General features: G+C 50.3%; 2 protein-coding genes across 2 annotated transcripts; both read left to right on the top strand.

Annotated features, from left to right (window-relative positions):
- Positions 1–26: 26 nt before the first annotated feature.
- Positions 27–26154, top strand: ZDHHC18 (zinc finger DHHC-type containing 18). Its single transcript, XM_014463088.2, has 8 exons — positions 27–164; positions 4681–4841; positions 18858–19007; positions 20570–20707; positions 20825–20873; positions 21387–21489; positions 22994–23106; positions 24088–26154. The coding sequence occupies exons 2-8, from the start codon at positions 4751–4753 to the stop codon at positions 24203–24205; spliced, it is 762 nt and encodes a 253-aa protein (XP_014318574.1). The 5' UTR covers positions 27–164; positions 4681–4750; the 3' UTR covers positions 24206–26154.
- Positions 7940–9634, top strand: LOC111827642 (60S ribosomal protein L35a-like). Its single transcript, XM_023760969.1, has 2 exons — positions 7940–9162; positions 9396–9634. The coding sequence occupies exons 1-2, from the start codon at positions 9069–9071 to the stop codon at positions 9632–9634; spliced, it is 333 nt and encodes a 110-aa protein (XP_023616737.1). The 5' UTR covers positions 7940–9068.
- Positions 26155–26371: the final 217 nt, after the last annotated feature.

Here is a 26371-nt window from a genome sequence, read left to right as displayed (position 1 = left end):
CAGAGGCAGCATCGGACAAGCGCCCGCGGCGCAAGTGGGAGGTGTTCCGGACCGCAACAGCTTTCTACTGCGGGGGCAGCCTCATGCTGGCCGGCCACGGCGGGGGTCTTCGCGCTCACGCTGCTGCTCATCCTCACCACCACCGTCCTCTTCTTCGTCTTCGAGTGAGTTCGGCGGCGCCCCCATCCCCATCCCCTCCGGTCTCCTCCGACCCCTGCACACCCTTCCCCCCCCCCCTTCGCCAGCCTTTGATGGGCATTCCAGCCCCTCCGGTCCCCGCTGGGCACCCGTCCTCTCTCACTCCACCCTTCGCAGCACCTGCAGGCTCCTTCGGATCCCTGCCTCTGGGGCCTGCATCCTCCCTGTGCCTTAGAGTCTGCCTTCAGGCCCCTCCTCCTTGCCGCTTATCCTTCCTCCCTGGTCCCCATCCGCCCTCCTAGCCACCCCATTCTCTGTGGTCCCTTCCTAGCACCCCCATCCTTCCCTGGCACCCTGCCTTTGCCAGCCTCTGCCAGGAACCGCCCTCCCATGTCCCTTGGCCCCTGACCCCCCTGCCTCTGCCATCTCAGACTCTGCCTCCCCCCTCCTTGGACAGATCTCCTCTCTCCTCACCTGTCCTCAGGATTGGCCTTGCCCCCCCCGCCCCCCCAGGTTCTCTCTGATCCCTTGAGACATCCTTTCTCATATCCCTTCCAGATAACATCTGAGTTTCTTCCATGGCCTTTGGCTATATGCTCCCCACCACAGGTTTCCTAGCGTCTTCCCATTACCTTCAGGGTCCTTCTAGGCCCCCTTGGTCATCTCTCTACCCTCAGACCCTCTCTCCTTGCTTCCTCCCCCCCACCCCCACCCCCATTGCCTGGGTCCTCAGGCAATCTTCCCTCAAACATGTTTGGGCCTCTCAGACCTCCCTTTCCCTCTCCAGCACTTTCCTTAGCTTCTTCAGAGCTTCTTTTCCTTCCTGAGTCTCCTGTTTCCCCCAGACATCTCCCAAGCCCCTCGCCCTCCGAACCTCCTGTCAACATTTGGAGCATCCCTCTGGCCTGTTCCATGGCAGGAACAGCTGCGGTGCCTCTATTTTTTCAGGAGAGTCCAGAGTACTTTGGTGTGACAGGTCATGTTTGCTCCTGTGAGTTTTAACGTCTTCATGTCCCCAGGTTTGGCCCACATGGTAATTCCGGTTTATGGATGAGGAGGGGACGCCTGTCATTTTACTAGGGTCACATATTGGTATCAGAAGTTTTCCACCTTACCCTTGGTCTCTAGCTTCAGCTACCTGCTACATGATTCCTTGCACGCACACATGTACACACCCACTTCATGCTGTATGAGCTCTGCTTCCCCTCCTAGTTCTCCCCATCTTTTGTGGTCTCACTTCATTATACAGTGTAGTTAAGAATGCCACCTCTGGAGCCAAGAGACCTGGTTCAAATTCCGGATCCACCACACACTAACGGTGGGACTTCGGGGCAATCACTTCACCTCTCAGAGCCTCAGTTTCCTCATCTATAAAATGGGGTTTATAACAGTACCCACTCCCTCAGGCTGTCATGAGGGTGATATGAGGGTGGCATGAAATCACTCATGTAGCTTTTAGCCTATAACAAGAACTTAATGCTTGCTGCTGCTCTTACTGTTGTCTTGGTCAAAAACTCTTCCCTGGGGCCTGGGGCCATGATGACTGAGGCTGCCACAAAGACACTAGCCCCAGGTCACCTTTCGGGCTGCCAGATCATGTATCTGCAATCTTGGCTTTCCCCTTGAAGCAAGGTGAGGACTTCCTACCGCTTAGCTTAGCTTCTCCCTTTCACCCTTCCCTTCTGAGTCAGGGTGGATACAAAGTTCTGGGACAGTTTAGCAAGCAGAAGCTCTGGGGAGCCCCCAGGGCCCCCTCCATGGCCCCTGGCTGAGTTTCAGATCCATGTCGTCGGGCCTGCCCACGGGGATGTTCCGAAAGTTCCTTTTCCAGTGTCCTGCCCGGATCTTCCCACCAGGGCTTCAGCGAGGGCAGGAGGAAGCGGTGCTTGCCGTGGTTGGCCCCGTGACCTGCAGTGTGGGATTTGGTCAGTTCAGAAGCAGGACTTTCTCTGGGCATTTGAATGGGTGTCTTCACTGGTGACAGAGTTGTCCCCAGAGTGGGAGGAAGCGAGGACTTCTGGGATTGCGGGGAGCTTGTGAAACATTGCGTCTATTTCTGCTCCTCCCCATTGGGGTAGTGGAGTCGTCAGGGGGCTGGGGTTTGGGCCAAGAGCTCACCTCAGTCTGGACTGGGGTGGGAACTCAGTAGGGAGCTGGCATGATGGGAATGCTGTTGGTGAGGGTGTGGAGGATGAGAGGTGCTCGTGCTCGCCTGTTGCTCCGGGGAAAGGCCGAGGTGGCTCTCTAGGGCCTTCCTGCTGAGAATGGTTTTGCTTCGTTGTTTGGTTTGGTGGATTATTGCACAGGCCTCCAAGCAGGGCTCCCAGCTTCTGCCCTGCTTCCCACCCCAGATGGTGTATCTTTAATTGTAAGTCCTCCCTGGCTGTCTGGATTAGGACCAGAGCCCTGAGAAAGGACTTTCTCCCTGTACCCATCTCCTCCCGCTACCCCTGTGTATTTCCCTCCAGGCACATCGGCCTCCTTGCACACTCCTGCCCCAGGTCTGTGCATTTTGTATTCTCCTCACTATTGTAGTCTTAGTGCCTAGAACAGGGCCTGGTGTGTAGTGGCCACTCAATACAACAAATATTTGTTGAATATGAATGGACAGAGCATTTGCTGGGAGCCCCCAGAGACTCAGTCCTGTTACTGACTGGGTGACCTTGGATAAGGCTGTGGGTTTCGGAGTCCCCTTTTATAAAATCTGGGGGCTGGGACTTGCTGTTTTTGAGGGCTCTATAACTCTCAGACCTCAAGTCTTCTCTATCCTCCAAGAAGTCTGGTTGGACACGAACTGGTGGAGTTGTCATGTGGGTGACATGGAGGGCTCAGCTCTGAGGTTCGGACCTGGGGAGCACTGAGATGTTTGGAGCAGAATGTGTCCCACTAGAGTCCTTGGCCTTGGCAGTCTCTGCTCCTCAAGGGATGGGCCTCTCTGGAGGCCAGAACCTCAAATGATGGAGGCTCCAGAAATAGCATGTAGGTGCCCACAGGTTTGCTTCCTGCTGTTATGCCAGCTCCTGGAATCTTGGCTGATTTGGGCCTCCCAGTGGCCAGACATCTCCCAATAGCAGCTCCTCACTATGGCTCAGGGAGGGAAGGCAACAGAGGACAGTGGTAAAATCAGACCTGTGCACAGGGTGTCCTCCAAGCCAGCTGGGGTCAGGGGCCTGACAGAACGGACTTGGGACACCAGTCTTTGGGTAATAGTATTAGTGGCTGGACTGTGCTCTTCTCCCGACCCCCTTCACTTAGCTAATCCTACTCATTCTTTGTTTTTATTTTTTAAATATATTTTCATTCATTTCAGAGAAGAAAGAAGAGAGAAACATCATTGATGAGAAAATCATTAATTGGCTGCTTCCTGTATGCCCCCTACTGGGGATCGAGCCTGCAACCCATGCATGTGCCCTGACTGGGAATCAAACCGTGACCTCCTCATTCATAGGCCTATGTTCAACCACTGAGCCACACCAGTCAGGCTGTTTTTCCTTTTTAATATGCTTTTTATTGGTTTAAGAGAGAGAGAAGGGAGAGGGAGAGAGAGAAACATCGATTGGCTGCCCCCAGCAGTGCACGCCCCCTACTGGGGGTCGAGCCCGCAAACCTGGGCACATGCCCTGACCCATAATCAAACCAGTGACCTCGCAGTGCATAGGACGAGGCTCGGTTTTGAGCCACACCACCAGGGCTAATCCTCCTCATTCTTCAGGTTTTAGCTTAGGCATCTCCGTCAGCCAGTCTGTTTTCCTGACTGTTCCACTGCCTTTCCCTTCCCCATTATAGTATGCGGGGCCATGTGGCAATTCTCTGTTTCCATGTCTGTTCTCCTCACTAGACCATAAGCCTCATTGAGGGAACAGGGGACTCTTGTCTTATTCACTGCCAAGTATTCCTGCTTCTTTTTTTTTTTTAATATATTTTATTGATCCTCCACAGAGAGGAAGGGAGAGGGACAGAGAGCCAGAAACACCAACGAGAGAGAAACATCGATCAGCTGCCTCCTGCACACTCCCCACTGGGGATGTGCCCGCAACCAAGGCACACGCCCCCGACCAGAATCGAACCCGGGACCCCCGAGTCCGCAGGCCGACACTCCATCCACTGAGCCAAACCGGCCAGGGCCCTGCTTCTTATTGAAGGTGTTGCCTGGCACGTAGAAGGCCTCCGTAAATATTTGTGGAGTGAGTGACTGACTGACTGGATGAATGAGTGAACATGGTCATGGATGGTTCATCTCAAGTGACATTCCAATTAATTGGTAGTAGCTGTCTGAAGCTCTGGGTTTAGAAGGATTCTGAGGCTGCAGCTAAGTGTACAATGCTGGGATCTACTGATCGCATCTGCCATGGCTCAGGGCGAAAGTGTGGGATTAATTAGTGATGTCAGGCACTCATGGGGAAGTGGCTGCTGCCTCTGGGAGAGGCTCTATTTGAGAATGCGGGGGTGTTTGCTGGGATGGCAGTACCTACCTAGCATTGTAGCCCTGTGCCCAGGGGGCCTGTGGGGTAACTACATATCTTTTTCTCCCTCTCTTTCTAGCTGTCCCTTCTTGGCCCGCCAACTGACCCTTGCCATCCCCATCATCGCTGCTATCCTCTTCTTCTTCGTCATGAGCTGCCTGCTACAGACGAGTTTCACTGACCCTGGGATCCTGCCCCGGGCCACCGTCTGTGAAGCAGCCGCCCTGGAGAAACAGATCGGTGAGGCTCCTACTTCAGTTGAAGCTGTGTCCCCCAGGTCCACATTCCCCGATTTGATAGGAGGCTTGGTTTTCTCTCCCTACACTATGCTGGGAACTGGGGGTCAATAGTGAGGAAGGCAGGTGGGAGCTGACACTAGAATGGAAGAGACAGATGATAAATAAGGGAGCAATAATCAAGAAGTGCTAGCAAGTGAAAGCTGTCATGGCAGCCAGCATAGTACCGAGAGCTTCCTGGGTGCCAGGCACTGCTTCCACCTCTTTATATGCATGATCTTATTTAATCACCCAATAATCCTCTGAGGTAAGTACTGTTGTTACTCTCCTTTTACTAATTAAATGGAGTCTCAAAGAGGTTAAGTAAATGGTCCAAGATCACACAGTAAGTGGGAGAGCTGAGATGAGACCCCAGGCAGTCTGGCCAGAGCCCCTGCTCTTAAACATTTAAATACACTTACCTATTTACTAATCAAACATTTATTGAGTCCCTACTATGTGCCTGGTACTTTTCTAGATGCTGGTAATACAGCAGTAAACAAATCTGACAATAATCTCTGCCTCTTGGAGCTGACATTCCAGCGGAAAGAATTAAACAGCAATGAAAGAAAGATCTAGGATGTGGCAGAGAAGAGGAAACCAGGGAGGTGGGATGAGAGCTGGGGGAGAGTGTTTGATTTTAAACAGGGTGGTCGGGGAAGGCTTTGTGAATGAGATGACATCTGATTCACAAAAAGAAACAAAAACCTGCAGAGATGAGGGTTTGAGTTGTGAGGATCTGAGGGGAGAGCACAGTAGGTTGGGGAGTGGGCTAATTTAGATTAGGTGGTCAGGGGAGCCCTCTAGGAGGAGGTGGCACTTGAGATGAGCCCTGAATGGTGCAATGGAGCCAGTAGTATGTGGTTTGGAAACAATAAAAACAAAACCCTGGAGTTGCAGATAAATTGGTGTGTTTGAGGAATAGCAGGAAGGCCAGTATGGCAGAAGGACCTGTGCTCCCAGGCACCTCACATGGCCCTTGACTCCTCCCAGTGTGGGTCCCCCTGGTGGCTGGGCAGCAGGGGGTGCAGGGAGGGGGGCAGGGCCTTAATCTCAGCTTGCTCCACCCCAGTTCCTTCCTGCTGAGAAGAGACGTCAGTATTTGTACACCTCACAGGTTTCCGGTTCCTGGTTGGCTCCTTCCCCTAACAGGGTGGCTTTCAGACAAGCTTTTAATCACCCAGTTGGCCCTGAAAAGACCTCGTGGCCTATAAATGCAGAGGCTGCTGCACCCATCACAGGAAGTCATTCCACTAATTTTCTGCAGCAGCTCGGGAGGGGAGAGGATGTTCTCTCGCTCTCTGTCTGCTCCTGTCTCTTCCTCCGCCCAGGCCCGTCCTCAGTCACGCCCTTGGTTGCTGTCTTCCTCTGCCTGCATCCAGCTTCCTTCCCTCTTACACGTCTGAGCCACTCGGCCCGGTTTCTGCTCTGTCAGAACCTCAAGGTCTGACCTGGGCCAGTCCACCCGGCAGCGGGGAGGCTCAGCTGCAGCCCCATTTCTCCTCCCTCCTGGTCGGGCTAATCAGGAGGCAGGATTATTATCCAGCGCAACCTGAGCTCAGAGGCCTGGCTGCCTGGAGTCCTCTGCTTCCTGTGAGCTGTCAGGGTAATGCTGACGACAGTAATCCCCCATGTTTGGGGAGAGCTTGACTGTGTGCTGAGGGCTTCCTGTCCATTATCCCCACAAATCCTCACAGCAGCCGGCCGTGCCCATGCAGAGATTGAGTGTGTGCCTTGACTCCCAAACCCCTTATCCTAATGTCTCAGCTCAAGTGTCCTGTACTCTGGGAAGCCTTTGTGACCCCAGTTGGGCCACACCTCCATGACACATTCCCAAAACACCTTTTCCTGCCGTCTTGGCCCTGTGCTGCTTGATGATCATTATGGAATTGTCAGGCCCAATAGCCTTTCCCAGAGTCTCTTCTTCACCTGTCAGCCACCTGGACAGCTGAGTGACTTGGGCTCAATGTATGAGCCTCCTTGCTGTCCCCATGTGACGGTGGAGAGACAGTGGAACTTCTCCCAATTAGGCATTACGGGTTTGACCATTTATGTGTTGATTCTATATCAGTGATGGCGAACCTTTTGAGCTCGGCGTGTCAGCATTTTGAAAACCCTAACTTAACTCTGGTGCCGTGTCACATATAGAAATTTTTTGATATCTGCAACCAGAGTAAAACAAAGGTATATATTTTTGATATTTATTTTATATATTTAAATGCCATTTAACAAAGAAAAATCAACCAAAAAATGAGTTCGTGTGTCACCTCTGACACGCGTGTCATAGGTTCGCCATCACTGTTCTATATGCTGACTACTAACTGTGTGTGTTTTGGGGCAGGGGTGGGGGGCGGTGGGCAAAGGTAGGCCTGACTGCCTGCCACTGGTGAGATCAGGCTTTGGAAGAGGATCAGGGAAACCAGGAGTACCTTCTGTCCAGAGGATATGGGGAGGCCTCATGGAGGGGTGCATTGAGCCAAACTGAAGTTTGGGTCAAGTTCAAGCACAGGAAGATGTGTGAGGGGAGCCCTCCAGGCTGGAACAGAAGGGGGAGAGGACAGAGTGGGAGGAGGACTCTGATCAGGCCATGTTGACTGGAACACAGGGAGTACTTCAGAAAATTTGGGAAATTCTCATTGAAGGATGGGGTGGCGGCAGTCTAGTGGGGCCCACATGTCAGGGTTTGAGACTTTCCTTTGAGAACAGTTGCCAAGCCTAGAAAATGGCATCTTTGAAGGCTCTGAATTCTCAAACTTGAACAGGAGGCTTCCAATCAGGTTGAAACATTTTCTTGAAAAGGACTAAGGTCACTGAGCATTTTGTGTTTTTTTGTTTGTTTGTTTTCTATTTCAGAGAGGAAGGGAGAGAGAGAGAAATATCAATGATGAGGGAGAATCATTGATTTCTCCGCCTGCAAGCCCCTTACTGGGGACCGAGCCCACAACCCGAGCATGTGCCCTTGGCCAGAATGGAACTTGGGACCCTTCAGTCAGGAGGCCGACACTCTATCCACTGAGCCACACCAGCGAGGGCTCACTGAGCGTTTTTGAAAAGGTTGGGGGCTGGCTCTGGGGTGGTGGTGCTTTTCATATAAACGTGAACTGATTACTAGGCCTGGGTCCATGCAGGCTGTGGGCGTCTTACTTTGGCCCGTAGACCAGCAGCCCCAGCCCAACAGGATCTGGCCCAGGGCTCCCACCCCACAAGCACTGTCTGAGGTTGGATGACCAGGGCCTCCCAGTTTTCCCAGGACTGTCCCTGTCCCTCGTTTAGCACTGAAAGTCTCCTGTCTTGGGAAACCCCTCAGCTTGCAGGCACACCGGGCCCTTGGTCACCCTGGTCTGAGATTCTGACTTGTCAGCTGGCAGGCCATGCAGTGGGATCACCCTGCAGGGCCACCCAGAGCTCAGGTGATTGGGCAGTTGGGAAAGGGGTAGGAGGTTGCAACATTGGCCCATAACCTCCTGCTGTGATGGGAGACGATAGAAACATCTAAATTCCATGGACAGACACTCATCTAGAATCACAACTCACAGGACAGACATGAAGGCCTCTTCCTCTGCCAGCACATAGCAGGTCACCAACCCCATGCTGTCCCCAGGATGTCTCCTCTCAAGTCCTTCCACAGTCCCAGGACCGACTCCATCCCGATTGGCTCTGCTGACCAGGCCTGGACACCTGGCCTCTCCCTTCGGTCATGGTTGTCTCTCCAAGACTCACATGTGGCCCTGGCCCTCCCAGGCTCAGAATTTGGGTGACTTCCTAGCGCCCTCAGCAGCATTTCCTGAAGTTCAGTCACTGGAGTACAACCTTTGTGACTTTTGCGTTTTCTGCATCGTGCCTTGTACCTTCATTTCTTAGTGTTTTCCTTCAAATGGCTTGCTTTTAAATGTAGTTTACAAGGAAACTTTATATCACCTCTGTAAGCAGAAAGCCAGTTGTTCTGCATAGAAGATAATCATAAAACCAAAACATAATGTAACGGAATTTTTGGTGGTTGCAGTGCCTGCTGAGAGCAGTCGCTTTGAGGCCTATGAGGATCATAGGTGTTAGGTATTAAAAGTGGAGACTTTGCCTTGATGAGATGAAAAGCTTGAAGGAGAACTGAAAAGGGAATAACATTGCCTTCTTCTTTGCGACATCTCGGAGCCTGTGGAGGCCTGATGGGAGCAGGGCTTCTGTAACAACACATATGTCTGGAAGGCTGTGGTCCAAGGCCACTTTTGTTGGCTCTAAGCAGGGTCTCCAGGACCAGAGGGAGCACACAGCTCTTCTTAAAATTAAAGGTGCTGCCCTAGCCGGTTTGGTTCAGCCGATAGAGCATTGGCCTGCAGACTGAAGGGTCCCAGGTCCCATTCCAGTCAAGGGCACATGCCCAGGTTGTGGGCTCGGTTCCTAGTAGGGGACATTGCAGGAGGCAGCCAAACAATGATTATCTGTCATCATTGATGTTTCTATCTCTCTCTCCCTCTCCCTTCCTCTCTGAAATCAATAAAAATATATTTTAAAAAATTTAAAGGTGCTTATGGTCAACATGAAACTGAAGTCTATCTAGGCAAGAGATGTGCTTATGTGTACAAAGCAAAGAACAAGACAGTGACTCCTGGTGGCAAAAGGAGCAAAACCAGAGTAATCTGGGGAAAGGAAACTTGTGCTTATGGAAACAGTGGCATGGTTCGTGCTAAATTCCAAAGCAACCTTCCCACTAAGGCCATTGGACACAGTATCCATGTAATACTGCACCCCTCAAGAATTTAAACTTATTGAAAAGTAAAGAAAAAAAATTGATTTGTTTTTTTTTTAAAAAAAGAAAAGAAAAGGGAGTAGCCCGGCCAAGGTTGCTCGGTGGTTGAACATCAACTTACAAACCAAGAGGTCACGGTTCAATTCTCGGTCAGGGCACATGCCCAGGTTTAAAAAATTAAAATAAATAAATAAAAAGGGAATTAACTTTCTCATCACATGATTCAAGGTTGCTTAGTGTCATGGCCAGTAAACAAACTATCTTCCACTTTCCTGAAAACTCGCCTATCTGCAGAGGCGCACTTGCCTGCAGGATCAAGGCAAGCTCCAGCCCCCTCTTCCTCCCATCTCCTGCCACTCTCCGGTGCCCCCAGCCACGAGGTGCAATTAATGCCTCAGAGCCTTTGTTCACTGCCATGCCCTCCTTCCCTGGCATGCCCGAGGAATCCAACTTAATTGCCACTTCATGCTTCATCTTTTGTTGCTTTCTTGAATGCTGCTTCCTGCCCCACACCACATATTCCCCTCTGTATTCTCACAGTATTGAATCTAGACATCAGTAATACCATGAATTGATTAGCTATGGGTTAGACTTTCCATATGTCATCTCTAATTTGCATCATCATCTTACAAGGTTAATACCCAGTGAGGAAACTGAGGCTCAAAGAGGTTGAGCAACTTCCTCAAAGTCACAAGCTAACAAGTGGCCAGGGTAGGTTTCAAAATGAGATCAGGCTGGCCCCAGAGTCACCACGCTTGACTCACAGAGCCTCTTACACTGACTCTGTAATTATCCACTTAGGCTCATGCTGCCCTCAGGTTGAGCTCTTCCTGCATTCCCAGGTTACCATTAAGCCTGTATGTGGTAGGGGCTCCAGAAACCTCTGGAATGAACAGAAATGGTCAGGTGGGTCAGCCTGGGCACTGTGACTGACCTTGAGCTGAACCAGAAGTTGGGGAGACCACAACCTTACAGCTGTTTCCTCCATAGGTGGGAACAACAGAAGGTCAACAGGGCCCTGCAGAGCGGGTAGAAATCCCCGCTTTCCCTCACTAAAGCCTTCTGAGAAGGTCATGACCAGCCCCAGGGGGCTTCCAGGCCAGCCACTGGGCTTCATTCACAGGCCCAACCATTTAGGTTCTAACTGCAGGACACCTGCCTGCTCTTCTCTGTGGGTTGTGGTTGGGGTGTAGCAGGCCCTTTCCCTTGGTCAGGAGAAAGATGTCTGGAGACCCATTGGTTTCTCATGGCCATTCAGTGGGAAGGAGTCTTCCCCCCATTGCCACTTCCCCAGGGGCTTGGTGTCCCACTAGGAAGGCAGCAGGAAGGCCTCACTTCAGGAGGGTGCCTTTTGACTTCTTGGAGAAGAACCTAAAGTAAAAAGAGCCCTGGAGTGATCTTAGATTCCCTTTAGGTAGGGATAGCATCTCTTTTATCAGTCCCTTCATTGCTTTTTAAAAAAAATATTTTTTTATTTCTTTCAGAGAGGAAGGGAGAGGGAGAGAGAGATAGAAACATCAATGATGAGAGAGAATCATTGATCGGCTGCCTCCCGCTTGCCCACACAGAGGATCAAGCCCGCAATCCGGGCATGTGCCCTGACTAGGAATCGAACCGTGACCTCCTGGTTCATAGGTCGATGCTCAACTACTGAGCCGCACCGGCCAGGCTGTCTTCATTTCTTCTATAAATATTTTCTGAACTGGTGACCAAAGAAAACATATTTGGCTCATCTCTATGTACTTGCTCCTTCTCCCCTCACCTGTCACCTCAGGCCTTGTGCAGTAGCTTGGCATAGTAGATGTTAATGTTTGTAAGAACGAATAAATGAATGCCTCGGAAGACATATTCTTATTTCAGCCTCATCTTATACTGTTGGAGTGAAGTCAGTTTTCCCATCTATAAAATGTGGGCACATATCCCCTTACCCAGCCCAGAGCATTTTTTGTGCATCAGGTGAGACAGGGAATGTCAGTACACTTTGAAAATTGTTTTCCTCTATTGAAACTTAAGAGACTTGAGCCTTGTAGTAAGAATGGCAAATGGACGTGCTCCGGGCACTAACAAGCTACCATTGGTAGTGGCTGCTGGGAGGAGTGGGTTGAGGAGAATTCTGAGGCCAAATCCAGGGTGGTGACTGGCCAGGACTGTTAGGCCTGAGAAAAAGTAGTGGAACCACTGCTTGCCTCCTCCCCACCCCGTCATCCCCACATGGGGTTCAGCCTCTGTAGGAGCATCCCCACAGAGCCTCCTTTGATCCAACTTACTTAGGGTCCTGCAGTTGGTGACTTTCATTCAGCATCTGGGTGGCCTCCTTGCTCCAGCGTGACACGTCTCTCCTTTGCCTCTGGCTCTTGGCAGCCTAAAGAAGTTGGGTGTGCAGAGCTTTACTTTCTCTGAGTTCTAGAGAGGAGGAATCCTGGCCCTGAGGCCAGAATATACTGGTAGGAGTTCCCTCCCTGCCTTGGAGGAGAGGCTTGGGCTCTTCCCTGCTCTGGGGAGGGCTGTGGGAACCCTGCAAGGACACCTGTACTTTTTAGTCCTGAAGAGGGTCTGTGGCCGTCCTTCACTCATGATGGGCTGTGTTCTGAAGTTTTTTTGTAAATCAGTTGTTTGGAAAATAGTGTCACATAGAAAAAGCAATAATGCTAATATTTCTTTTTTAAACTTATTCTCTTTTGTATTTTTGTTTGGTTTTCTTTTTGTGCTTTTTATATAATATTTTTTAAAGATTTATATATTTTTTAAATATATATTTTTATTGATTTCAGAAAGGAAGGGAGAAGGAGAGAGATATAAACATCAATGATGATGCCCTAACCGGTTTGGCTCAGTGGATAGAGCGTCAGCCTGCTGACTGAAGGGTCCCAGGTTCGATTCTGGCCAAGGGCATGTATCTTGGTTGTGGGCACATCCCCAGTGGGAGGTGTGCAGGAGGCAGCTGATCAATGTTCCTCTCTCATCGATGTTTCTAACTCTCTATCCCTCTCCCTTCCTCTCTGTGAAAAATCAATAAAATATATTAAAAAAATAAATAAATAAAAAATAAACATCAATGATGAGAATCACTGATCAGCTGCCTCCTGCACGCCCCCTACTGGGGATCAAGCCTACAACCCCAGCATATGCCCTGACCGGGAATTGAACAGTGACCTCCTAGTTCACAGGCCCACACTCAACCAGTGAGCCATGCCGGCAGGGCTATTTTTTATTTTTTTAGAGAGGAAGGGAGAGAGAGAGAGAAACATTGATGTGAGAGCGATACATCTGTCAGCTGCCTCCTACATGCCCTGGGCATGTGCCCTGACTGGGAATCAAACCAGCAACCTTTTGGTGCATGGGACATTGCCCAACTGAGCCACATCTGCCATGGCTCTTTTTTTTTTTAAAAAAAATTGATATTAGAGAGAGAGGAAGAAAGAGAGAAGAGAAACATTGATTTGTTGTTCTACTTATTTATTCATTCATGTGTTGATTCTTGTATGTGCCCTAATCAAGGATCGAACTCACAACCTTGGCGTATCAGGATGACCCTCTGACCAGGGTTGCTAATATTTCTTAAGCTCTTGCCAGGTGCTAGACACTTGACTAAACCCACTTAATGAATTCTCACCTAATACTCCTGACAACACTAAAGAACAGGTGGAGTTCATTATGTCCCATTTTCATATGCAGGCACAGAGAAGTTAAGCAACTTGACCCACATCACACAGCTAGTAAGTGGTTGGGTCAAGATTCATACCCACACATCTGAGCACAGCCACAGCATGAACTGTTTGTCAGGACCAAGGCTCCCATGAATCTAGTGCTGTGCTCAGCTGTCCTAGTGGCATCTCATTCAGCCCTCACCACAACCCTTTGAGATTGAGACTCTCTTATCTCTATTATGTGGATGAGGACTCTGAGTCTCAGAGAGGTGAAGGGAATTCCTTACGTAGCAAGTGGTTAGCAAACCAGGGTTTGAACTCAGGGTTTCAGACTCCAGAGCCTGCCCCTTGCTGCCCCTTTTGCAAACAGCTTCTAAAAGGTACTCACAGGTGCCAGTTCCTTTATGTGTACTAGTCTGGTCCTTACAACCCTTCCAGGTAGTTGTTCTTATTTGTCTGCTTTTACAGATGCACAACAGGCTCACAAAGGTTGAGTAACTTCCCTAAAGACACCAGCTCATAAATGGAAGGGTCAAAATTTGAACTTCAGGCCTGCCTGAGTCCAAAGCATATTTTCTTTCCTCTTTGCCTGCTGTCTCACAGCTCCTAGGCCTGGGCCTGCCTGTTTATTCCACTCTCCCGGCTCTCGAGGGGTGTGCAGTCTATTTGGAAAGACAGTGCGCACACACAACAGTCCTGTCACACCTCAACACAGCGATGAGCAGGATTAGGTGCCATGGGCAGGGCATGAGAGCCCTGAGGCCGAAGTGGTCACAGAAGCTGTTAGAGATTAGACAGGCCTCCAGCAAATCCTGGTGAGCAACGAGGAGGGAGGAGCTGGGACTTGGTAGGAATAAGGGTAGGAAGACCAAAGCTCCAGTGACTCGTGAGGGAAAAAATGTGGGAGAGAAGCCGGGAACAGAGGTTGGGCCCGATTGTGAAGGGCCCTTATATCATGACAAGAAGTTTTTCTTCTATCTTGTTTTTTAGGGGAGGCGAATGAAGGGTTTTGAGCTGAGAGGTGACTCAAAAGGGGCTATTTAGAGGAATGTGCCAGTTGTATACAACCAGGAGGTCACAGTTCAATTCCGGTCAGGGTACATGCCCGGGTTGCTGGCTCGATTCCCAGTGTTGGACATGCAGGAGGCAGCTGATCAATGATTCTCTCTCATCATTGATGTTTTAGCTCTCTCTCCCTCTCCCTTCCTCTCTGAAATCAATAAAAATTATTTTTTTTAAAGAGAGACTCCAGCCCTAACCGGTTTGGCTCAGTGGATAGAGCGTCAGCCTGCGGACTCAAGGGTCCCAGGTTCGATTCCGGTCAAGGGCATGTACCTTGGTTGTGGGCACAACCCCAGTAGGGAGTGTGCAGGAGGCAGCTGATCGATGTTTCTAACTCTCTATCCCTCTCCCTTCCTCTCTGTAAACAAATCAATAAAATATATTTTAAAAAAATAATAAAAAATAAAAAGAGACTCCAGAGTGGGTTCCCCTGGCCCTGTCTGTGTGACCTTGGGCAAATCCCCAAACCTCTCTGGGCCTCTTTCTTATTTGTAAACTGAATGGGTTAGAACAGAGGCAGTGAGCAAAGGGACATTTATCAATTATCTGCTATGTGCTGGGGCTGTGTATTCTGTTCTTTGAGGTTCCTGCTAGCTCTTAGATTGTGCCACCAGCAGAAATAAGGAACCAGGCAGAGATAAATAACACTCATTATGACACTTTAAATTTTACACACAAAAAAACCTCAACCCCAAGCTTTGGAAACTTTGTTTCACATCCTGGTTCTGCCACTTACTAGCTGTGTGACATTGGACAAGTAACTTAAGCTCACTTTAAAGTCTCCGAAACCTGATGATAATGATAACCTAACTTCTTGGGATGTTATCAGGGTTAAAGAAGATAACTGTATGCAGAGTGCTCAGCATACAGTAGACCCTCAGTGAAGTGTTCTCTTTCCCTTGCCTTTTCCCTTCATTTTTTTTCGAAATATATTTTTATTGATTTCAGAGAGGAAGGGCGAAAGAGAAACATCAATGATGAGAGAGAATCATTGATCGGCTGCCTCCTGCACATCCCCTACTGGGGAATCGAACCCGCAACCTGGGCATGTGCCCTTGACTGGAATCGAACCCGGGACCCTTCAGTCCGCAGGCCAAGGTTCTATCCACTGAGCCAAACTAGCTAGGGCATCTTTTCCCTTCTTTCTCTCAGTTATTCTATGAGCCAGTAATAACAGGCACACTTCTTAAGCATTTACTTTGTGCTACTTCACATATTTAACACATTTAATCCTCACAATAACCTGATGGGGAGCTCATCCCCATTTCAGTGACTGAGGAAACAGAAGCACAGAGAGGTAAAATGATTTGCCCTGCCACACAGGTAGCCAATGGTATCATCAGGAGAAACCCTGCTAGTAAGAGGGGGAGCCAGGATTCATGCTCCAGTCTACCTATTACTCCCATTTTACAAATGAGAAAACTGAGGCTCAGAGAAGTTTGACTTCAACCTCACACACAACCAGTCAGTGGCAAAACCAGGTTTCAGAGTGTATCCATTGGCCTCAATCCCCCTGCCCTTTACCACGCTGCTGGGTTTTAAGAAAGAAGTGGATGCTCAGATACTTAGTTCCATTTCAAGCACACTGAGGTGATGGTGAAACAGCCTTCTGGTAACTGGAAGTGAGAGATGTCTGTTTGCTTCACTAATGCCTGCCATGTGCTTAGAATAGTGCCTGCACATGGTACATACTCAGTGAAGAATCATTGGAGGCAAGTCATCAAATTGGAGATATCTGGGGAGTCGATCCAGTGGAAGTGTTGGCTGAGTGCTGGCGATCACAGGCAGCCCCATGTGACTAGGAAATCTGTCCAGGAAGGAGCCAGTGCTCTGGGGACTTGGTCCTCTGTGGCCTGGGTACCAAGAGGCTCAGTGGGTAGAACTGTGGGCTTTGCATTGGCAGACCTGGTTTCAGATTCCTGTTTTGCCAGCATTCCATCTTCATGACCTCAGACGAGACCTTAGTCCTTTCTTTTTCTTAGCTTTTTACTAAAGTGTAACAGGCCTAGCAAAAGTGTACAAATCATAAGTGTCTATATGCTAATATAGAATGTTGTCAGCATATAAAGAAACAGTGTATGAGCAGTGTCTCAGGAGTCCCCTTTTCCCCCCTTCTGGTCACTGTCACCCCTCCAAGGGTAACCACGATCTGACTTCTAACACCATAGATTACTTTTACCTGTTTTTGAACATTTTGTGTTCTTACATGTGTGCTTTCTTCATTTTACACAATGTTGATGAGATTCATTTGTATTGCTGTGTGTAGTTGTGGATCATTCATTCTCATTGCTGTATTAGAACTCCATTGTGTGGCTATACTATATTTTTTAATGTATTCTATTATTGATGGACATTTGGGTAGGTCCAGCTTTTGGCTATTAGGAGAATTGTTGTGAACATTCTGTGTATGTCTTTTGGCTCACATCACATCATGCACATTTCTGTTGGGAAGACACCTAGGAGTGGGATTGCTGGGGTGCCTATGTTGAACTTTCATAGTTAGTACCAGTTTTCCAAAGTGCTCATATGATGCCGAAACTGGTTTGGCTCAGTGGATAGAGCGTCGGCCTGCGGACTCAAGGGTCCCAGGTTCGATTCCGGTTAAGGGCATGTACCTGGGTTGCGGGCACATCCCCAGTAGGAGATGTGCAGGAGGCAGCTGATCGATGTTTCTCTCTCATCGATGTTTCTAACTCTCTATCTCTCTCCCTTCCTCTCTGTGAAAAATCAATAAAATATATTTTAAAAAAAAAAGATTTCAAAAAAAACAAAGTGCTCATATGAGATTTCTAGTTGCTTTACATTTTTGCCAACACTGGATTTAAGTTGGGGTTTTTTTTAGCCATTCGGGTGCATGTGTAGTGGTAGCATATTGTGGTTTTAATTTGCATTTCCCTGATGACTAAGGAGTATGAGGACCCTTTCATGTGCTTATTAGTCATTTGGACAGCTTCTTTTATTAAATGCCTGTTTGAATCTTTTGTCCACTTTGAATTCAGTTGTCTGACTTTTTCTTACTGATTTTATAAGACTTCTTTATATATTCTGGATATAAATCCTTTGTCTTTTGTCAGATATTGTAAATATCATCTTCTACTCTGAAGGTCACCTCTTCATTCTTTAAATGATATCTTTAGACGAACAGAAATTCTTGTGATATTTGTAGTTTAGCAACTTGCTCTTTTATGATTATCCCTTTTGTATCTTTTAAATTTTTTTTATTGATTTTTAGAGAGGGAGAGAGAAACATCGATTTGTTGTTCCACTTATTTATGCATTCATTGGTTGATTCTTGTATGTGCCCTGACTGGGGATCGACCCTGCAACCTTAGCATATTGGGATGACACTCTGACCAACTAAATTACCCAGCCAGGCAAGCCCCTTTGTGTCTTGTTTAAAAAATATTTGTCTACTTCACAGTCATGAAGTCCATGAAGTCGTTCTCCCATTTTTTTAAAATATATTTTTATTGATTTTAGAGAAGAAGAGAGAGGGAGAAAGATAGAAACATAATGATGAGAGAGAATCATTCATCAGCTGCCTCCTGCATGCCCCCCACTAAGAATCAAGCCCGCAACCTGGGCATTTGCCCTGACTGGGAATCAAACCGTGATCTCCTGGTTCATAGGTCGGCACTCAACCACTGAGCTACACAGGCTGTATCTTCAAAATTTAAGGGCAGCCTCCAACATAAACGTAATTCCATGACCACATCTAGGAAAATTAATAGTTCCCAAATTTCTAATCTATAGTCATTTTCTGCCAACTGTCTTTTGTTGCTGTGTTTTATTTTGTTTTTCAAAACAGGATCCAAGTTAGGATCATGAATTGCTTACGTCTCCTAAATCTTTTTAAAAATATATATTTTATTGATTTTTTACAGAGAGGAATAGAGAGTTAGAAACATCGATCAGCTGCCTTCTGCACGCCCCCTTTTGGGGTTGTGCCTGCGACCAAGGTACATGCCCTTGACCGGAATCGAACCTAGGACCCTTGAGTCCGCAGGCTGACGCTCTATCCACTGAGCCAAACCGGTTAGGGCTCCTAAATCTTTTTTCACTTAGAGCCGCCCCCCCCTCTCTTTTTGTAAGTGACTGACTTTTGTTGGCGATCAGGCCAGTGGTCTTGTAGGTGTCCCACATTCTGGATCTGTTTCTCGTAGCATTGTTTACTTTGTCCCTCCACGTCCTGAACCTCCTGAATTTGGAAATTGGGTCTAGGCTTGAATAGATGCAGATAAACCTCACCACGCCTTTCCAGGGCCTTCTCTGATAGCCTTTCTCAGAGTTGTGTAAGGGCCTCCGTGTATGAGCAGGTGTGTAAAGTTTTAACACTTCCCAGTCCTAGTAAGTGGTAGCAGTTCTTAGTATTTGTCCCCACCTTAGGCTGGCACTTTACTCTAACGTTTGTTCCCTGGAAAGTTTCCCCAAGGCTTCTCTTGTCCCAGCCAGGAAGCAGTGGCTTCTCCCCGGCTGGGGCTACTAGATCCAGGCTTGGACATCCCTCATCTTTCTCTCCCACCCTCAGACAACACAGGCAGTTCCACCTACCGGCCACCCCCTCGGACCCAGGAGGTGATGATCAATGGGCAGATGGTGAAGTTGAAGTATTGTTTCACCTGCAAGATGTTTCGACCACCCCGGACCTCACACTGCAGTGTCTGCGACAACTGTGTGGGTAAGTGAGGGACCACAGGGAGGGGTATGGGGAACCCTGAGAGAATTGAAGACTGGAGGAAGGGAGTCATTCGTGTGGGGCTGGAGGGGGGTGGCGTGTTGGAAAGACCTAGGGTTGGGCAGGAAGTCTGGGTCACTCAGATTTGCTCTGACCAAGAAGGAACCTGAGAATGACCAGTGGGCTCTGAGTGTGACCACTGGTGTCTTGGCTTCAGCCCAGGATCAGTGGATTCCTTCCCCGCAGCTCGGAAGTGGGGCAGACACAGAGAGGCCCTGAACTCTTCTTTTAGGCCTCAGCCTGGTCCTCAGAGGTTCAAGGTCCCAGAACCAGAGACTTGGACCAATAACACCCTAGATGCGTTTGGGCCAGGAAGGAAATGATTTACCACCCGGTGCCCGGGACCAGCTGTGCTGAAATACTTTGATCTGACTCTCAGGGTTTGGGAGGGACAAGAGTCTGGGAACAGAGGGGTTTAAGCTGGTGAGGTGGAGAGGAGGTAGCCAGGATTGGAAGCTGAGCTGCTGACCCACAACTGCAGTGGTTGCTGGGGAACCAGAGACTGTGTTGTCCCTTCTCCCTGCTTTCCAGAGGCTGGGCAGCTCTGATGGGGACCAAGGGTGTGCCCCTGGGAGGTATCGTAAGGTAAATGCTATGCAAGAGGGCCCGATGAGCTGTGCCACTGTGACTGTGCACAGTCCCCAGGGCGGTGAGCTCATCAAGCTGGCTCAGCATTCCCTGAGCAAGAGACTAGTGGGGAACACCCCATGACGACAGGCAGTGAAGTGGGTGACTCAGTGGGCGTCATTCATCCAAGAGAATCAGCCCCACCCACCCCCTGCAAAGGGTGCTGGCCTTGGTGCGAGGCCTGCAATGGGCTTGTGACCCATATTCCCACAGGGGACTTTCCCCTACCCCCGGGGACGTGGTACTGGTGTGAGATCAGCCCTCTGACCAGGCCTCTGGTGCCAGTTCTCCACTAGTTACATAGCGGTCTAGCCCCTCCCTGGGCCTCTAGTTCTAGCTTGAGGGACAAGGGTCATTAGTTTTGGTGTGTGGCAGGGGTGGTAGGCTGGGCAACAAGTACTTTTTGTGGATCTTGCTTGTACCAGACACGGCTGGGCCCTGGGATTCAGCTCATTATGAGGCCAACACAGGCCCCCCTTATGGAGCTTATAATTGAGCAGGGGACACTGGCCAGTCCACTAATTGTAAATAAATATGTGAACACCATGGACAAAGTGCTGCAAAAGATAAGTGCCAGAGCAACAGAGCAGGTAACAGGGACCCTTACCTTGCCTGGGGTCAGAGGACACTTTGTTAAGGAAGTGGCTTTGCAGCCAAGACATGAAAGAGGAATTTCCCTTCACCGGGATAGACGGGGAAGAATGTGTGAGCCGTGGCAACCAGTTCCCACAGGACCAGAAGCAGGGAGTGTCTGAGAGCTGCTGGTGCGGAGAGTGAGGGGGTGGGAAAGCCAGCCAAGGTGTGAGGTCTCTGAACACCTGTGCTGGTTGGTTGCCAGCCAGGCCTGCACTAACCCCTCTCCCCCGGCCCTTTTCCAGAACGGTTTGACCATCACTGCCCCTGGGTGGGCAACTGTGTGGGGAGACGGAACTACCGCTTCTTCTACGCGTTTATTCTCTCCCTCTCATTCCTGACGGCCTTCATCTTCGCCTGCGTGGTCACCCACCTGACGCTCCGTGAGTTGGCGGTGGCAATGGGAGCGGGGACAGCAGAGGGAGGGCCAGCCAGCTCAGCCAGGCTAAGGAGCTGTGGTCACCGTCCCTCTGAGCCGTGTTCTCTCCTGTTTCTTTCAGGCTCTCAGGGAAGCAACTTCCTCTCCACTCTGAAGGAGACACCAGCAAGATATCCTTTGCCTTTGTCTGCTAGTGGGCAGCCTGGTGGGAACTGAGGCCCCGTCACTGGGATGGGTTCCCACACCTCATCCTATAAACAGAGGGCAATGATGTAGAGCAGGTGTTTGTCCTCTAGAATCCAATATGCACCCAGGCTTGAGCTGATCTTAAATGGGCTCTTGTGGGACGGGGTGGCCGAGAACTCTCAGGAGCCACAGTCCCTGTCTTCCCTTAAGGCACCAAGCTCCCTGGACCACGGCCACAGCTCTTGGTGCTTGGAACCCTCAGTTCCCACTACTGCCCATCACCTGGGCTCGTCCTGCTCTTGAGGGGAGCTCGTCAATCCTTCTTGAGGCCCAGGAGGTGATCCTGCTAAGAGGTGGTGACTGGGCCGTAGGAAGGTTACACACTTATTTCCTTTCTGGGGAAGGAGAGGGGAGAAAGGCTGGGCGTGGCAAGATCCCAGGCGCAGGGGAGGCTCCCAGCCCTGATCCTGGTTGTGGGTCCTTGACTGCCTGCTCACTGTGCTGGAGTTGGTGATCTGCTTCTTCTCCATCTGGTCCATCCTGGGCCTCTCAGGGTTTCACACTTACCTCGTCGCCTCCAACCTGACAACTAACGAAGATGTGAGTAAGGCTGGAGCAACCCCTGGTTCCAGGCTGGACCCTTGGCAAGAGGCGGGGCTGAAGGAGCTGGAGTGGCAGCAGTGCAGCCCTGACGCTCAGCCTGCTGGGGAAACGTGGGTGCAGATGATAGGCAGCCAGCTCCTGCAGTGCTCATGGCTTGGCCCTGAGAGCCAGCACAGCTTCTGAGGCCCCCACGTGTTGGCGCTCGGTGCAGGCTCCCAGGGCCCCCAAGATGCTTTCTCCCTAACCCCAGAAAAGCAGCACTCGCACCGTAACAGTCATTACATTTGGCAGCACGTTGTTGTTTCCAGAGTTCTTTCGGTTCCCATCATCTCTTCGGGTCCTTTTGCCAACTCTGAGGGATGCTTTTTCTCCATTTGATGGCTGAGTGACTTGCCCCAAGATTACGCAGCTGGGAAGGGATAGAGTCAGGATTTCACCCAGGCGCCATGGCCATGCTCACTGTCCCCCGCTACAATTGTAGGCAGCAGAGATGTGACTGTTCTGAGGTGTCCTTGATGCTCCCTGGGGCTTCCTTATTGACAGGAACAGCCAGGACAGGACCCTGAGGTTCTATTAATCCTCCCTACTTGCTGCCTTACAGACCCTCACCAACAAGCATTGTTTGAGCACTCACTGTGTGCCCAACCCTGGGCCAGGGACCTGACCTCCCCTTCACGTTCTCCCAAACAATAAAAAAGCAAACAAGAGCGTCCATTCCAGGGTCACTATCTGATACTAAGGGGCCCATCGACTAACAGAAAATACCTTCTGTAACCTCAGCTTCTTATTTAGTGAAACAAAACTTAACACGCATGATAGGGTATCATGTGCTGGGTGATTGGTACAGAGCAGACTCTCCTAAGGTGGTTTCCTGGGTACTGGTTCTGTAGGATATTACTAGGGGGTTAAGTAAAGAGGACTGATATAGCCAAATAAATTTGGGAATCTCTGGGTTAAAGTTAAGCAGGTGTCCTTCACTGCTAAACTCCTCAGTGCCTTTGTTAGTAGGCTTCACAGAGCTAGAGATGGACAAGGTTTCGTCTGATGCTCCAACAGTGCTATCAGAAAGTTGGTATCAGAGAGTTCCCTATTTTTCAAATGAGGATTCAGAGAAGTAGTGATCTATCCGGGGTTGCAGCGAGTCAGTGGCAGGGAAGGCAGCCTGACCCCTGTGCCCTTATCCTGCCCTCCACCTTAGGAGGCTGGCCAGAGAAGAGAGGATGCACCCAAAAAGTTTCTCTGGAGGCTTCTCTGTGGCTCTCCTTTGTCTTCTGTCCTGTTTGGGGCCTCCTCCTCTCTGCTAGGTGCCCCCCACCATCCAGAAGTCCCCCACATTCTCTCTGAATGGCCCCTGTTAAAGACATGTCCTCTCCAGTCTAGTTGGAACTGGTTTCAGAATTTGCCAGTTTTCCCATGCCTCTAGACTCCCCCCACCCCCCCACCTTAGAAAAGCGAAGCAAAGGGAGATAGGTATCTGACCCAGACCTCCTTCTACTTGCAGATCAAAGGCTCGTGGTCCAGCAAGAGAGGTGGCGAGGCCTCTGTCAATCCCTACAGCCATAAAAGTGTTATCACCAACTGCTGTGCTGTGCTCTGCGGCCCCTTACCTCCCAGGTGAGACGGGGTGACCTTGTGAGTCCACATCTGTCAAAGAGGTTCTGGAATCAGCAGACCTCTCCCCACATTACACCCCTCTGTCCCCATCCCCTGCTGAATGCTCTCAGGGCATTTGTCACATAAAGGAGTTCTATGGAGAGTTGTAATTTTAAGTCATGTGCTCATTGTAGATAAAAAATAAGTACAAAATATGAAAAAGAAGAGTGTTAGGTCTCACATGTAATCTTACTCCCCAGGGATAACCACAATTAATGTTTTGGCCACACTTGAGCAACGCTGCCCTAATGTTGCTGCTGGTGCTATTGGGGGGGCCTCCCTCCATTCTCCCTCCTAGAAGGAGAAAGCCCTGGTGGTTCAGCCCTGCTAGGAAGCACCCCGTCCATCCTGACAGCAGAGGGCGCCAGATGGGAGCTAAATGGCAGTGGACACTGGGAACAAAACTTCCCACGCTGTCCCCTTCTCCTCCCACCAATTCTGCCAGAAAAGGGACAGTAGGAGTCGCACTATCTCCAAATGCCCTTTCATCCTTACTGTTCCCCTCGCCTGCAGCCTGGCTTCTTGGCAGCCACACAGAAAGGTGAGCTAGTTTGAATTAATAGTGAGTAAATTCTGTGGCCAAAAGCCAGGTGTCCAGAGTGTGGAGAGAGGGCCCTTCTGGAAGGGAGGAGTCTTGAGCTCCCAGCGGGAAGACAGCTCCCTTTTCCTCAGATTTTCCAAGACTTCCCTTGGTGGGGCATTTATTTCCTACCCTGCGTGCTGTCCCCACAGTGTTCCATGGCTGTTCCCTCTGCTCCCCAAACCGAGGTTCCCACGGCCTTAGGTATGAGATCCCCCCAGCTGATCAGTGGCAGGAGTGACAGGATAGAGAGGCCCGGGCCGGGTGCCCAGAGGACCACACCAAGTCTCTGCCATCCAGCCCCCAGTCTGGAGTCCTGGTGTCAGGCAGAGCCCTCACATGTCCACCTTGTGTTTTTGAAGCCTGATTGACCGGAGGGGATTTGTGCAGCCTGACACCCTGTTGCCCTCACCCATCAGAAGCGACGAGCCAGCCTGTGGAGCCAAGGCCGATGCCAACATGGTAGGAGGCCACCCCTGAACCTGGCTCAGTACTCGCCACCTGCTGGCCTGTTTGCCCTTCCGCACTCACCTGCCGCACTCCACACCTGCCGAGACCCTCCCCATTCCACCCAAGGGAAGCAGAGCCACCAAAGACTCAAGTCTTTTCGTATTTATTTCCCACCCTGCGTGCTGTCCCCACACCGTTCCATGGCTGTACCCTCTGCTCCCCAAACCCAGGTTCCCACGGCCTTAGGAGTGAGATTCCCCCCAGCTGATCAGTCGCAGGAGTGACAGGATAGAGAAGCCAGGGCCAGGTTCCCAGAGGACCACGCCAAGACTCTGTGCCAGGGCGAGCCCTGTGTGAGTGAGGGTGCGGACTGAGTGTAATGCCTCCCAGTTGGGGAAGCTGCTGAGCCCTGCTGAGCTGGGGTTCTGGGGTGAAACAAGACCCAGGAGCAGTGGCCTTGGACAGCGGGCTATGGGACAGGATGTTTCCATGGGCTACTTTGGTTTGCAAGCTCCTTCATTCTTTTTGTGATGATCATTGTTTTTCTTTGGTTTTTTATTTTTTTTTATATGGAGTTGGCCAATAGAATAGAGCTGGGTTCTAGGTAGAGAAAGCAGAGTTGAAGGTGGATGGGGGCGGAGGGGTGGGGTAGCCTGTGTCAGAGGAAGCCAAACCAGCCGGCCAGGCACCCAAGACCTCAGCTCCAGCATGATTCCTGGGAAGCACACTAGGAAGTGGGGCCTTGCCATTTCTCCGCCCATAGAGGGTTCTCTATGGGATCCCAGCCTGGCCCCCCGTCTCTTTCCCAAGTCAGGTCTGGGATGGGTTGGTAATACTCATGCTGGTAATACTTGAAACGGGTTTATTAATGCTGGGTATTTTGCACAATTTTATAGACCTCTTTTCTACATTTTTTAAATGGAAGAAGAATTCTTAAAAAGTCAGCCATTTTGCTGTCTGTGTAGTGCCAGGTTATCAGAAGGCAAATTGATTTTAATAAGTTTATTACAAGAGACCTTTTGACTGTGTGTGTGTGTGTGTGTGTGTGTGTGTGTGTGTGTGTATGCTTGCCCTTGTACAAATGTGGCTGGCTCCCACTTCCCCACATCCCCTGGGCTGCCCTCCTCCTCACCATCCCCCTCCAGTGTCAGCCAGCAACAGCAGTACCGGCCGAGCCATGGGGACAAGGAATGTGCGCAGTGGTTACAAGAGACCCCTGGGCTCCTTCTGTGGCTCAACCCACATCCTCCTACTTTTCCCTCCTCCAGGGACTTCCGACAGCCAGTGGCTGGGGACTCAGCCACCCCCAACCCCACCCCTGCCACCCAGCCCCCAGGTCAGGCTTCCAGCTGGGATCTGCCTAGACAGGCTGAGGCTGGGTGTGGTGCATGGGGTAATGGCTGTGAGGAGCGGCTGCCACCCTAGAAGCCACACCCCCTCCTCTAAGCCCTGAGTATGGGACCCAGTGCCAAGGGCTAGAGAACAGGGCATCTCTGCCAACTGGAGGCCTCCGTCCAGAGAAAAGGAAGGAAGGAAGGAAGGAAGGAAGGAAGGAGCAAGGTGGGCCAAGGCGAATGAAGTTTGGCCTGAATCTAGGCCAGAAAATCAGAGGATGTCCCTCCTCTGCTGGGAACTATAGTTTCTTGTCAAAAGAAATAGATAGGAAATTGTTCCTCTCTCCCCCTCCTTGGCCCTTCAAATGGGCCGAAGTCCTTGGAAAATGACATAGGAAGTCCCCTTATCTTGCCCTTCCTTGCTCCAGAGGCTAGTGGGTCACAGGCAGTTGAGAAGTGGCAGCCACAGAAGGTCTCCTCTGGGAAAACAGCTTCCTTCGCCCAGCCTTAGTGCCCCGCGCCAGGCTGCAGCGGCACTGGGAGGGGGGCAGGACGCCGGGTAGAGGAGGTCGACTCCCATCTGACTTTTATTTAAGCTAGTGTTCTTTGTTCCTGCTTGTAATAAAACTTTTGTTTTTAAGAGTTGATTTGCTTTGGTTTGGTTTTTGTTTGCTCTTCTTTGCTGAGGCCCCAAATGGCAGCCATCTATTCTGTCAGTCAAACTTGGTCTTTCCTGGGGATACAGAGAGAAGGCAGGCAGCCCACCGACCTGGCTAAAGTTCTCCTCTCCTGGCTGGAGTCTGTCTGCTGGAGGCAGAACAGAGAGGACTGCGGCTAGGCATAGGCGTGTAAGAAGAGGCCA

Source organism: Myotis lucifugus, unplaced genomic scaffold (genome assembly GCF_000147115.1).
Source record: "Myotis lucifugus unplaced genomic scaffold, Myoluc2.0 scaffold_197, whole genome shotgun sequence".
NCBI classification, from domain to species: domain Eukaryota; kingdom Metazoa; phylum Chordata; class Mammalia; order Chiroptera; family Vespertilionidae; genus Myotis; species Myotis lucifugus.
Note: the sequence above shows the minus strand (reverse complement) of the source record. Positions and strands in the feature narration are given on the sequence as shown.